Source organism: Haliotis rubra, unplaced genomic scaffold, assembly GCF_003918875.1.
Source record: "Haliotis rubra isolate DU_JTF1 unplaced genomic scaffold, ASM391887v1 Scf19, whole genome shotgun sequence".
Taxonomy (NCBI): Eukaryota; Metazoa; Mollusca; class Gastropoda; order Lepetellida; family Haliotidae; genus Haliotis; species Haliotis rubra.
This window is the reverse complement of record NW_025765891.1, coordinates 2,949,325-2,964,534: the sequence shown is the minus strand read 5'-3', so window position 1 is coordinate 2,964,534 and position 15,210 is coordinate 2,949,325. Positions and strand designations below refer to the sequence as shown.

The 15,210-nt window shown below is 40.0% G+C and overlaps 1 protein-coding gene across 1 annotated transcript; it reads left to right on the top strand.

Annotated features, from left to right (window-relative positions):
- The first annotated feature begins 2 nt into the window (after positions 1–2).
- LOC124274376 (lipid droplet-regulating VLDL assembly factor AUP1-like) lies at positions 3–15,008 on the top strand. Its single transcript, XM_046709755.1, has 12 exons — positions 3–166; positions 3,629–3,766; positions 4,852–5,002; positions 5,930–6,041; positions 6,471–6,543; positions 8,044–8,080; positions 9,877–9,921; positions 10,233–10,306; positions 11,285–11,463; positions 11,919–12,086; positions 12,925–13,049; positions 13,590–15,008. The coding sequence occupies exons 1-12, from the start codon at positions 135–137 to the stop codon at positions 13,722–13,724; spliced, it is 1,269 nt and encodes a 422-aa protein (XP_046565711.1). The 5' UTR covers positions 3–134; the 3' UTR covers positions 13,725–15,008.
- Positions 15,009–15,210: the final 202 nt, after the last annotated feature.

Genomic DNA, 15,210 nt, shown 5'->3' with positions numbered 1-15,210 from the left:
ATCATGGCGGCGCCCATGGTGTTTTGGGTTGCATGAAAAAAGAACCTATTTACCGTCAGAAATTAATTCGTGTAAAGAAATTTATAAGAAATATTGAAATTGAAGTCCTTGAGTGTTTATTATAGCTCGGTAAAATGGAAATTCGCAGCTTGTTGGAACTCAACAGGTGAGAGAATTTGGGACGATCTACTCAGTCAAGGTTCAGTCGCTAATGCAGAAAAGGTGAAGCCTAAAGGCGAACGCAACAGAAAATATTGAGTCTATTGAGTAGGTTAGGAAGATATAGAACTGAACATCGCTTAACGAATAAAATGCGGTTGTTAGATTTAAAGATTTGTTTCTGTCCGTGGTCATTGAAAGACGCGAGTGGGGTGATAATGGCAGAAAACAACACAATAATGTCACTTACCATGATCACCCGAATGTAGTTAGTTGTTAGGGTGGAAAGAGTTCCTTACGTACCCCCGCCTATTTTTTTGATGAGCAAACACTATAGTTTAGTCTACAGTTTATAGTTAAAATTAGGTTGGGGGTACGTAAGGAACTTTTACCACTGAGGAGGCAATTGGGATCAGTGAAGTGATACTAAATATTATTTCTTGAGATGTATCTATTTCTCACAATACTATTTATTGGTTGGTGAATAGATTATATCATCTCACCCTACCAGACACTCTTATAGTCATTTGGAAGCAAAATAAATGGTATATATAAAAATATCGCAACATTTTTATCATGAATACATGACACGTTTTATGGATAACTACTTTTTTATTCTTTGCACCCGGATTCATGTTTCTTGCAGGTGGTGTTATTTCCAATTGTTCACTCTCTGGACCAAAATTTGCGTAGGGAGATAAACAAATGCATTTGCAGTGTGCACAAACTTCTACATCATACCTACAAAAGTTAATTCTGTGTAATGGTAATGGAAGACACTATTATTGCAGTAACAAGTGGAACCTTTCAATAGTTGGGCGTTGTATTTTCTAACATGATCAATAGTAAACTCACAGATGGAGCTACTGTTGCCAACAGAAATAAAATCAAGACTGTTGGAAACAGTGTGATAATATTCATGTATTCAAGTAGTGAAATAGTGCAGAGTCATTGACAATTTGTGTCATTTTTTTTACTTAATATTCTTAACATCTTAGAATTTATTCTCTGAGATTGTGGGGACATTTTTTCAGCGTGGTACCAGCAGCCTAGAGTAGATGCTTGACTGACATCACAGAGCTTTGGTTAGCAAGTGTCAGATGCTGCAAACATTTAGCACATTAATGCATGGGATATTGTGACATGGTTGATTTGGGGTGATAATGTAGGGTTGTTTCTTTAGTATAACTGGATTACTTTACATTGTTCATTACTGTCCATGGATATTCAATATTTTTAGTCATGTTGTCTATCATTATGAACTTAAATTTCCAAAGGCAAGTATCATGTGACCATAAACCAAGGTTACACTGTTGTTTAGTTTGTTGGAGATGTATCTCATTATGCACCTGCATGTTACCTGTAGTGCTAAATATTTTTACAATAAAGTAATGATATGAATTTGAAATTAAAACATGCAGATTCCTTTTACTAATACATTGCCTGTTTAAGTAATGTGACTATTTAAGAGGGATGTCATAATCATTATTTTTCTTGCACAAGAAAGACAATAGTGGCAGCATTATGACTTGTCGCTAAGAGTTGACTTACCTTGTCTAGACACTCTGCATTTAACCAAACAAAGCTATGTTATACAAATTTTCTCAGCTTGTCTCTCTGACAATTGTGTGTGCCTCCATAGGGTTATATGGGGCGGTGGGGTAGCCTAATGGTTAAAGCGTTCGCTCGTCACGCCGAAGACCCGGGTTCGAATCCCCACATGGGTACAATGTGTGAAGCCCATTTCTGGTGTCCCCTGCCGTGATGTTGCTGGAATATTGCTAAAAGCGGCGTAAAACCAAACTCAGTCAGTCAGTCCATAGGGTTATGGTTAGAGCTGTGTATTGTGGTCTAAGTGGAGAGACGATACATCCCGATACCAGTTTAATGAGGCAAGATGCTATACATGTATCATGAAAGTATTGGCAAAGAACCTGTGAGACAATTATCATCACGATACAATGGTGGCGATACAATACGTATCCCGATACTTTGCAATTTCTAATAGCAGAACATATATGATAAGATAAAATGACTGAATCTTTATTTGTTATACAGCAGATCTTGTGTTACATTCACACACACTTAAAAAGCTGTTCATTTAATAAAGTTTCAGCATTAAATGCTTAAGAAAGTACAGTCAAACATATTCATTATACTTTGATCTAACATATATAAGTTTGAAACCGAAGTTTCCTTCGGGAAGGTGTGTTTCGGCACCGATTCTTTCACAAACAATTGAATGTAATTTATGTCAGAATTCAGAATCACTGAAAAAAACTCTTAAGTATGCTTTCTAAATTTTACCTTCTCTTTGTTCTCTTTCTTAACAAAACTAAGACATCTTTCATAGTTGTTAATAAACGATGTTATTTGTCAAACAACTAAAACATATTGCAATTACTTAAAGACAAGTATTCTACAGTTCAGAGAGTTTGAAAAATGTTCACTCTCTTTCACTTATACAGCAACTCCTTTGTCCATGTAACAAAGATAACAGACACTGACAAACAAATTCCTAAAAGGTTTGATTTTTTTTTAAAATTCAGAGGAATTTCAAAGAGACTCCCTTCCTATTCCTAATGCAATACTCCTTACAACTTTAAGTAGTATTGAAGTTGTATCGGGATATATCGTCTCTTGTGGCGATACTGGGCGTAGCCTAGTGGTTAAAGCGTTGTCTCATCACGCCGAAGACCCGGGTTCGAATCCCCACATGGGTACAATGTGTGAAGCCCATTTCTGGTGTTCCCCGCCGTGATGTTGCTGGAATATTGCTAAAAGCAGCGTAAAACCAAAACTCAGTCAGTCATTCAGTCATTTGTGGCGATACATCGATGTATCGTGGACCCTTGCAATATATAGATCCTAATATATTGCCTAAATGTGTTTTGTATCGATGCACTCGTATCGCGTAGTTGACGATGCAAGCATCGATACTATCGATGAATCGCTACACCACTAGTTATGGTTGTGTTAGGGATACAATCCTGTGCTTGCTTCTCCTTTAAGTTAACAGTTACCAGTGTAAATTGTTAAACAATTGATGTGGAAGCTACCCTGAGTGAGTACCGGTATGCACCAGTATTTCAATTCAAGTTTGAACATGTTGAAATTTTACAGAACAAAGTGGCTGGAACATGTGTTTCACACACTAAGTCAACCATGGACCATTTACACCCAGTGAGCAAGATAACAATCATTGCTTTGTGGTGAAATCTTATCTCAATAATAATAATGTTAGCTTAATTCCTTAACCTAGCCAAACTAAAATATGGTAATGCAAGTTCCATCTGAATGTTTCGTCCCAGCACAAGTGGAATCCAAAAGAAGTGAGGCATATCGCTTTAAAAACAGAATTAGTGAATTGTTTAATGCAAAATTAAACCCTGTTTTACCTAACATCTAACTCTTAATCCCAACAGGTTTGTAAACATTGTAACTGAACATGCTTTCTTCTTGTTTGCAGGTTGCCAGATGGGATATCCATGGTGCCAATCATAATATACTTCCCACTAGGGCTGGTGCTAGCCGTCCTGCGCTTCTTCATCTCACTGCATGCTCTCCTCATCTCCTTTCTCCTCCCCAAAACATGGTTCATTAGAAGGTAAGCAGAAACACGTTACTTTTCTTATGTATTCCACTTCTAAATGCCCTTCAAAGATTTGAACATGTCAGATGTTAACAATGATTTAGTTTTCATTTCTTTGATCTTTGATCATGTTGATCAAGGTGTATACACAAACAGCCAGCTCATATACCCCACAGGTGACATCTGTAACAAGTTTATCATCATGCTTTCACAAATACAGTGATATATTTTCTGTGAAATATGTTGTTATCGCAGTATCACATCTGCAGAAACTGCCTGTGGATTTGGTATTCTTAACAACTTACAGTTGTTTGAACTTGAGAGGTTTTATGTAATGTTTTGGAAACCTTTGCTAAGTAAAACATAAGTACATTGATTTGTGATTGGTTTAATTAATGTCAAGTGCTTCACTTAGCACAGAGGATCATACATGTAACATATATAAGGTATGGAAGGGCCATTACACATACACATTGACCCGTGAAGGTCCGGGTTAGAATGAAACTTCAGTAACCCATGCTTGTAGTAAGAGGCTGCTAACAGGATCGGGTGGTCAGGCTCGCTGGCTCGGTTGACACATGTCATCGGTTCAATGCTCATGCTGTTGATCACTGGATTGTTTGGTCCAGACTCGATTATTTACACTCCGCCGTCATATAGCTGGAATAGTGCTGAGTGCGGCGTAAAACATAACTCACTCACTCACACATACACATTGTATCTATTATGATCATAAGACCAGTCGGTTGTTGTTAAGATTTATGAGGGGTTATTGAGTAGCATCAGGGTGTTGCTGCATTGACATGTGACAGACTGTTGTGTTGAACAGGGACGGACTTCTTCAGAATGGTCTTTCTATTTGGAGGGACAGTGACTATCTTGGGCTGAAACAATACAGTTTATTATAGATTAAGTGCAAAGTAACCTACAAAATCAGAGGCTAATTAATTATCGGTCCTGTAGTCTGATTAGGGGTACCTTGATTCAAATGCTATTGGAGCAGATATCTATAACCAGTATCCCTCTTTTCAATTTGAATTCTGAGTGTGAAATACAGTTCAAGTAAACATCATGTTTTGAGATATATCTTTCTATTCCAGTGTGATCCTGAGGTTCATGTTTGGTGTTGCTGGTATTATAATATCAACAGACGGAGATGAAAATTGGGACAAACGTGCAAGAATTTTAGTCTGTGACCACATTTCACCACTTGACCATTTGGTCACAAGCTTAGTCGTACCTCACATCTGTGTAAGTACAGTACTCCTACCTTTGTCACAAACTTATATCTGTGTTAGTAGCCATGAGATTAGGGACTAGGGAAGGGGAGTTTGGAGCAATATATGATCCAGTCCCCCATCCCACACCCCTCCCTTTCATTAATGTTGGTGTTGGGGTAGTCTAGTGATTAAAGCGTTCACTCGTCACAGTGATGATGATTCCCCACATGTTTGCAATGTGTGAAGCTTATTTCTTGTGTCCCCTGTCATGATATTGCTGGAGTATTGCTAAAGATGGTGTGAATATCAATCAATCAATCGAAATACCTATTCCTTACTGCAGTTTTCAGATTGTCACAACAAAGTGATTTTGCTGTACAAACTAAGGAAGATAAGTTAATCGTGTTAACCTTTGGAATATAGAGTTATGTCCCTTTCATGACCTGAAAACTGCTGATGGGTTTGGATCTTATTGCGCCATGATTGTGTCCCTTTGCTCATTCACATGGGCTTAACCACTGCAATAAATTTCTGCACCAATATGATTTAAACAGTGTTTGCCATGATGCACAAATTATCTCAAATGCGCAGTGAATTTAGAAGCTTGCGTCATTGTTGACGCAGTGCTACTGGGTCCTTAGTTCAGATAATCTAAACTTCTAAAACTAAATGTTTGCCAGTTCACTGCTCAGTGCTGATTAAATATCTGACCTGCCTTACCTTGTTTTTTTGTCATTATTAAGCAATCGCAGTTGATGTCTTGATGAAAGTTCCAAACTGAAGTTGACTTCCAAAAACATGTCCATGACTCTCACTCATGGCACGGGGGAGTCATGACGACTCCTAATTTTTTATGCTTAAGGCAAACACTGAATTAAGTTTGTGTGAAACAAATATTCTTGTTCGAAACGTTTTCAAGCATGTGTACCATTGTTCAAGTTCCTGTTTCTTATTCCAGCTGCTGGATTGGCATGTTTCATCACTACTGCAGTGGGTGACAGGTTGTCAAGAAATCAGCCCTGATAAAAATAAAGAAGAAGTGGTCAAATATGTAAAATCAATATATAGTGGTAAGAAATACATCTACCTGTGATAATTCAGTATGGATAAAAGTACTAAAGTTGCAGTCAGACACTGCTGATATTATACCACTAAAAGAACTTAAGGACACCCCAGTTTTTTCATATAATGATAGTTAATCTTAGCCTAATGGTTAAAGCATTGGCTCCAAGACCCGGGTTTCCCACATGGGTACAATGTGTGAAGCCCATTTGATAGCTGGAATATTGCTGAAAGAAACGAAAACCAAACTCAGTCAGTCAGTCAGTCATATAATGATAGTTAATCTGTCCATAGCCAATCATAGTGTATCTTTCTGATATCACCTGCTGTAGGGGATACCATATGATATTCAATTATAGTGAATGTGTTTGATTGATTGTAGAACATATGAGAATATAAGATCATATCCCGTCATTGTGAATCTTTTCTTGTTCCAGGTACATCTTTACCCTTATTATTTTTTCCTGAAAAGACCACAACAAGTGGAAAGATAGGTCTTTTAAAATTTTGGTAAGTTTAGTAAGCAAGACAGCTGCAGATATATGCTATGTTGATGGGAGGGTTGCTCTTGAACCTTCAGTAACCCATGCTTGTCGTAAGAGGTGACTAACGGGATCGGCTGGTCAGACTCGCTGACTTGGTTGAGACATGTCATCGGTTCCCAATTGCGCAGATCTATGCTCATGCTGTTGATCACTGGATTGTCTTGTCGTAAACTCGATTATTTACAGACCGCTGCCATATAGCTGGTATATTGCTGAGTGTGGCGTAAAACTAAACTCACTCACTCCGCTGTTGCGGTCAAATGCTTAAGTTATATTTAGATTAAGATTATGTGATCGAGTGTCACATGACTGTCAAAGGGGAGATAACTTGGGGACAGGGGCATGCAATGTTATGCAGTTTCAGTTGGGAGTTCGTTTTGCAATACGTTTTTTCAACCGGCAACAGTAGAAGCAGCAGAAAACAGAAATGTGTACAGATGGCACGGAATAAAAGGTTTGCTGTGGAACCGGAGATTTGTCAGTTGTTACAGACATTTGCAGTGGTGACACTTGCCATTCAAGCTGGAGACGCCAACCTGTGCCATTTCAATTGGTGTACAACTTTCATACAATTTATGATCAGAAATTAAATCCAAAGCATATGAATGCAGTGTTTTCTCATTTATGTTTTTAATGACACTGTGGTCTTGAAATGATGAGTACACTCATGGAGCGTCTCAACAGTCCTAAGGAAATCCCCAAGCATGAACACAATCAGTGCTTAGACTGACTGTGACAGTCAGGAATGATCTGCAGAAGTATATGACTTAACTCCAGCATCTATTCAGTAGGGCTGCAAATGCGAATACACTATGTGGCTTAATATGATACATGATCATGAATATTGGGTAACGAATATGAATAATTATTCACTTAATACTATGTTGTAGTTAAGTGATTGATGTATAATATGGAATGCCCATGTTGACAGTTTTGATTTGTCACAGCAATAACCAATTTGGTATGTAATAGTTGTAGTCGACAGTACCATGTGCAGCCTTGGCAAACTAACATGACTTACGCTACTGCAATGCTAGTACATGTGCCATTCTTGCATATCTCACTTTCCAAAAGTACACAAGGGTTCAAGTAAAATATGCTCCCTTAAAAACATCGTAAATATTCGTTAATATTTGGTGCTGGTGACCACGAATAACGAATTGAATTCATGAAGGGCTACAGTTCGATTCACCGAATATGCGAGTGAATCGTTACAGCCTTACTATTCAGCATCTCTGTGAAATGTCTTTGAACGCATCTGTCAATAATTACGCCACAGGTTCATGGACAACTCTGTCGCAGAAATTTTCACATAGACAAATGATTAAGAATTGGTTTCAAATTTGTGTTTATGCATTGTAGTGTGATCCTTTATTAAGTGGGAGTCAAACAGTTCAAAGTGAAAGTCAGTTCTAAAATAAAAATTACATGTCCTAATATTTTTTTATGAATTATTTTCTTCCAGGTCTCTGCCATTTGAATTAGGACATTTAATACAGCCTGTGAGTATTTGCACATTTTGTCCTTGTATTTCATTTGATAATTTGACACTACGTTCTGCAACATTATAAAAATAACCACTCAAGGAGGGAAACAAGCTGGTTCAACTGGTTAAGAAAGCTCAAATAATATTAAGCTACACATTAGATAATCACAGTGTTTTTAAATTCTCTAACTGGGCCCTTGTTTGTTCTAAACAACGGAACTTTAGTACTGGAATGTACCAAGAGTACGGTTCCTAGGGCGTTGGGGTAGCCAAACATCACGCCAAACACCTGAGCTTCGATTCCCCACATGGGTACATTGTGTGAAGCCAATTTCTGGTGTCCCCAGACGTGATAATGCTTGAATATTGCTTAAAGTGGAAAAAAACTGTATTCACTCGCTTGGTACTGTGTACAGCACACAGGTACTGATGATGTGATCTTCAGCAATGTCAGGTAGTGGAATGGATGAGTGACTCTGTTCGACACCTTGAACTCTGAGGGTTTCAAGGGTTTCAGCCTCACAATGAAGCAAGCGTAGCACACCTGGTGTCTCATTTGACATATGTTGTACACCTAGTGTCTCCTTTGACATATGTAGTACGCCTGGTGTCTCCTTTGACATATGTAGTACATCTGGTGTCTCCTTTGACATATGTAGTACACCTGGTGTCTCCTTTGACATGTAGTACACCTGGTGTCTCCTTTGACATATGTTGCACACCTGGTGTCTCCTTTGACATATGTTGTACACCTGGTGTCTCCTTTGACATATGTTGTCTCCTTTGACATATCGTAGCACACCTGGAGTCTGGTGTCTCCTTTGACATATGTAGTACACCTGGTGTCTCCTTTGACATATGTTGTACACCTGGTGTCTCCTTTGACATATGTAGTACGCCTGGTGTCTCCTTTGACATGTAGTACACCTGGTGTCTCCTTTGACATATGTTGTACACCTGGTGTCTCCTTTGACATATGTAGTACGCCTGTAGTGTCTCCTTTGACATATGTTGTACACCTGGTGTCTCCTTTGACATATGTAGTACACCTGGTGTCTCCTTTGACATATGTAGTACACCTGGTGTCTCCTTTGACACATGTAGTACACCTGGTGTCTCCTTTGACATATGTAGTACACCTGGTGTCTCCTTTGACACATGTAGTACACCTGGTGTCTCCTTTGACATATGTAGTACACCTGGTGTCTCCTTTGACACATGTAGTACACCTGGTGTCTCCTTTGACATATGTAGTACACCTGGTGTCTCCTTTGACACATGTAGTACACCCTGGTGTCTCCTTTGACATATGTAGTACACCTACACCTGGTGTCTCCTTTGACACATGTAGTACACACCTGGTGTCTCCTTTGACATATGTAGTACACCTCATGTCTCCTTTGGTGTCATGTTTACACCTGGTGTCTCCTTTGACATATGTAGTACACCTGGTGTCTCCTTTGACATGGTTCGAGTACACATCTGGTGTCTCCTTTGACATATGTAGTACACCTGGTGTCTCCTTTGACACATGTAGTACACCTGGTGTCTCCTTTGACACATGTAGTACACCTGGTGTCACCTTGTAGCACATTTACATGTACACCTATTGTCTCCTTTGACACATGTAGTACACCTGTTGTCTCCTTTGACACATGTTGTACACTTGGTGTCTCGTTAAGCACATGTACACCTGCCGTCTCCTCAGGCATGTGCTGTTGTTGAAAATATGCTTCTGTTTGCATAGCAGTGAATGTACCCAGTAGAATGAGATGGTAATTTGACTGGTGTTATTATTTCTCTTTGTTTCAGATAACAATTCAAGCAAGCAGAGTAGAAATTTTCAAAATAAATGTCGTAAGTATCTGAAGCCATCTTGCTTAGCATTTGCTGCGTTTGTCTCAAATCCTTTCATGGTGGACTTACTGAAGTATCAGTCATATAGCTTTTAACATTGTTGACTGTAAATCGCAAAAATACAAGGTAAAGTCTCATGCAGGTAATCAAGTGCCACATTCTAAACTTTAGCGTTAAGTGGCCTGAAAGTCACACAAATTGTACATTATCAGGTGATGGTAAGGTTTGGTGTTAGTCTGATGTTAGCTGATGTTAGCTGATGTTAGTTGATGATTGTATTTCCACTACCCAGATGTTTGTTTTTGTTTCAGTCCACAGTCAAAAGTACTTGGTGGAGTGACCTTTTCTGGTGCCTTTTTGTTCCATACACAATATTTAAATTACGGTGAGTTGTTAAGTAAACATAGGTCCACTTTAGGTTTACACTGAATTTTGTGGTGGCTTTGATAAAAATATCAGGTGTACATAATGGTTGACCATCAGATAATCACCTCTCGGGGATTATGAGGCTGACAGTTAGGTGTATTTTCGTGAAATAGTGTCATTCCCCGGCTATAGCAACCACAGTTGTATAACATATGTTATATTTGGGATTACACTTTCTTAGTAAAGTACAAATTCTAGTACATTTTTGTGTTGAGTCCGTGCCAATTTACGGACTTAACAGAGGGTACACAAAGTCCGCAGTCTAGACTACCAGTTGTCTGACTTCCACAAAAGAAGTCGCTGTGGCTGAGCGGGTTAGGCGGATGACTTTGTGTGCTGGCGATTAGGTGCCTGACTCTGAGGGTGTGGGTTCGAATCCCGGATGGGACTCAACCCAAAAAAGTATTAGAATTTGTACTTCACTAAGAAAGTGTAATCCCAAATATAACATATGTTGCATTTGACCACTTTCTAAATGGCATATTGTAATCACACAGTTGTATAGCTGGAATATTGGAGTGCAGCCAACAAACACACAAACACAAACTAGGATACATCAACCTGGACATAACAAATGTTGATTAGCTATGAGCAGCATGCTGTACGTGTTAGTTCCACCATGAAGATCTAGCTACTGAAGAGGGCCTTGGTGTAGCACAGTGGTTAAATGCATTTGCTCGTCATGCCAAATGCCCAGGTTCAATTCCCCACAGGGGTACAATGTGTGAAGCCCATTTCTGGGGTCCCCCACTGTGATGTTGCTGGAATATTGCTAGAAGTGGCATAAAACCCAACTCACTCGCTCATTCTAGCTACTGAATTGAATTGATCTGCAGCAACCCATTTGAAGGTCTGATGTTAGAATTGGTCTTCAGCAGTTTATGTTTTGGTTTAGGCTGAATGCCATGTCATGTCATCACTTTGACATGTCTTACAGATATTTGCCAGTGACTGAGAAGAAGGAAGCAGAGCTGTTTGAAGAGTTTTCTGAAAGAGTGCGACAGAATATGTGTCGGAGTCTGGGTGTCTCGGCAACAGCGTACACCCACTCTGACATTACTGACTACCTCAAGAGGCAGTCTTACCCCTTGCCAGCTTCACCCGTGCCTAATAATAGTAAGTAGTGGTGGCAGGGCTGTTAACAGTAAGTAGTGGTGGCAGGGCTGTTAACAGTAAGTAGTGGTGGCAGGGCTGTTAACAGTAAGTAGTGGTGGCAGGGCTGTTAACAGTAAGTAATGGTGGCAGGGCTGTTAACAGTAAGTAGTGGTGGCAGGGCTGTTAACAGTAGTAAGTAGTGAGTGGCAGGGCTGTTAACAGAAAGTAGTGGTGGCAGGGCTGTTAACAGGGTTTGACTATGCACAACCATCTGTGACTTGTGTAACATGCAACAGCATCGACAGCTGTTCATGCTGTTGACCATGAGTGTAGCTGGTAAAACCTTCAGCTAAAGGAACAAAGGAACAGTTAATGACCTTATGTTTAAACAAAGTTTTGCTTATTTTTTTTATTATTTTATCAATTTCTTGAACTTATGATGAGTGTATTCTCAGGGCAGATTCAACTTTTTCCAGCTGCTGAAATCACACAAGCTCCGGCAGCTAAACAACAATCTCAAGGATCCCCCTCACCGCCAGTCACAACCAATCAGATCACAGTTGCCCCAGAGGTCAAGGTCATGGTAGACCAAGTGAAGAGTGTACTACCACATGTCCCTATTGCCACTATTGTAGCAGAGCTAGGTAAATGAAAGCAGCACTCTTTGCATGATCCTATGATCATGGGTTTCAATTTCAGATTTGGCCTGATTATGATTTTTTTATCAGCACCTTAGATATGCTTGTATTGTGTGTTTCAGACAGGTGTGATGTGTGTTTCAGACAGGTGTGATGTGTTTCAGACAGGTGTGATGTGTGTTTCAGACAGGTGTGATGTGTTTCAGACAGGTGTGATGTGTGTTTCAGACAGATGTGATGTATGTTTCAGACAGGTGTGATGTGTGTTTCAGACAAATGTGATGAGTGTTTGAGACAGATGTGATGCATGTTTCAAACAGGTGTGATGTGTGTTTGAGACAGATGTGATGTATGTTTCAGGCAGGTGTGATGTGTTTCAGACAGGTGTGTTTCAGACAGATGTGATGTATGTTTGAGACAGGTTTTATGTGTTTCAGACAGGTGTGATGTGTGTTTCAGACAGGTGTGATGTGTGTTTCAGACAGATGTGATGTATGTTTCAGGCAGGTGTGATGTGTTTCAGACAGGTGTGATGTGTGTTTCAGACAGATGTGATGTGTTTCAGACAGGTGTGATGTGTGTTTCAGACAAATGTGATGAGTGTTTGAGACAGATGTGATGCATGTTTCAAACAGGTGTGATGTGTGTTTGAGACAGATCTGATGCATGTTTCAGACAGACAGGTGATGCATGTGTCGGACAGGTGTGATGGGCTTGTCAGACAGGTGTGATTTGTGTTTCAGACAGGTGTGATGTGTGTTTCAGACGTGTGGTGTGTGTTTCAGGCAGGCGTGTTTCAGACAGGTGTGGTGTGTGTTTCAGACAGGTGTGGTGTGTGTTTCAGACAGGTGTGAAGATGTGGATGTTGTCATCACCAACATCCTGGAGGGGAACGTGGAGTTCACACCAGAGGACATACCACCTCCAGAGGGTAACTCTGTATCACCTCCAGTTCAACAGACAGTTTGTGTAAGTTTAGCCATTTATGAATTAAATTTTGTTTACTATTTTCACTATTATACTATAATACTACATACAACCAGCTCCATTCCAATGCTTATGCATTAATAAAACCAAACTTAAAATAGCGCCATACCAATGCTTGTTGGTTAATTGGGCACAATTCCTGATTTAATGGGTTGTATAAAATAAAGATCGTAACATCAATCACTCTCTGGTCCTGTCTCGATAGGCTACCATCAAGTACCGGGAATAATGTTGAGTGTGGTTTGAGGAACAAACAGATATTGAGATCACAGCTCTGGCTTCCAACTGATATTGGGCGGTGGGGTAGCCTGGTACAGTGGTAGTTAAAGCGTTCGCTCGTCACGCCGAAGACCCGGGTTCGATTCCCCACATGGGTACAATGTGTAATATTGTGATGATATTGCTGGAATATTGCTAAAAGCAGCGTAAAACATCACTCACTCACTCCAACTGATATAGAAGAACAATTGTACCACTGTGACCCTTGACCAAAATAACTCATTCACTCAACCTTTATTCTAGCCTTCACAGTTGACGTTCAAGTCAGACAACTTTGGAAGAAATGCAGGCAACCGCCAGATGTCCCTGGAAGACAGAAAGAAAGCCATGTATGAGGCTGCTCGGAAGAGGTACAAGGAGAAGCATAACATCTTGTGACAGTCAGCTGACAATGAGGGCGTGGCACATCTTGTGACATTTGTCAGACACTAACAACGTGTCCCAAGATCTTGTGACGTTTGTCAGACACATGGTACAACATGGTGCATTTGTCAGACAGAGGGTGAAGCACAACGTGGGACGGGGAGTGAGGATGTGGCACCACATGCTGCCATGTGGATCAGTTTACCATAGTGTGAAGGGCATTTAGAACTGTCATATACTGACATGCCGTGGCATTTTGATTCAAGACAGTTGGTGTGTTGTTTAGTTATGTTTCACCTGTACAATCAGTTGCAATACTTACTTGAGAAGATATTGTTGGTGCGTTGAGCATTTTGTATAACTAACCTATATTTTAAGAAACATCAAGTGTTGATGCCATTCTCAGGGGTTCACATTTATGTAGGGGTGTACTCTCTTGTTTTAGAGTGAAACAGACCTGCCCAGACATCAGAATTGAATGTTTGAAGCCAGTCTTGGCTTGCTAAATCCTTTGATAAGTTCAAATATTATCTAGACATTCATGTGATTTGTACTGGATTCACACTCCTGACAAAGTGTAAATGATTTGATCACAGATACAACAGTGTCCGAGAGTCCAGAACACAATGATGTTGGGAGTGTAAGGGTCAAAGGCAATGCATCACATTCACTTTTTCAGGACATTTTTATAGTTTTTCGCTTTTTCCTTTGATGAATTGGAACAGTTTAATTTCCCTGAAATGGGTATGTCAGATGTGCCGACTAAGAGTGCCAATAGCTTGACCTTACTTCATCATGATTTTTCACACAGGAAGCCTGCTGAGGCTTGAGTTCAAGTGGTGTTTAACACTTCAATTGACTGTAGAGAGTTATGTCCCTTAGATGTGGGTTATGGGTTGGATCTCTGATTCACCAGCTTCATCATGATCCCTGAGTCGATGGATATAACGCATGACCTGCATCAGCTAATCCCTAGGTCAAAGCAGTCTTTAAACCCACTCACTCACTCACTCACTCACTCAGACTCAGAACTAGGCCCTGTAGTTGTAGAATTTATACACCTAGCTTTTGAGCATAGAGTTTTGTCTTTAGCACACAGTTGACTATTCAAGGGGAAACTGTCAGTGTCATGGGCTTTTTTAAATGGGCAAGTATGTGTGGGTGGTGTTGGTTGTTTGGGTGATGGATGGGTGTGATGATGATGATGATGATGATGATAGCTCATTTCTCATGTGTGTTGGTGTATAGTAATATGGTTAATTTGCTGCATATAGCTGAACAATGTACTTAAAACATATTATTTTTAACTTACCTTACCATAGGTCTTATGCATATTACCTCAAGCTCCGCTTAAAGAGATCAGACAGTCGTTGATTCGCCATTCTATAGAACGGCCACCTCGTGTATCGACGAGTGTACAGGCAACGGAAGTGACGTGATCTCCCCTCCCGCGCAAGCGCGGTCCATCCAAAATCACTTTTACTTCAAGCGTCTTGCTTGT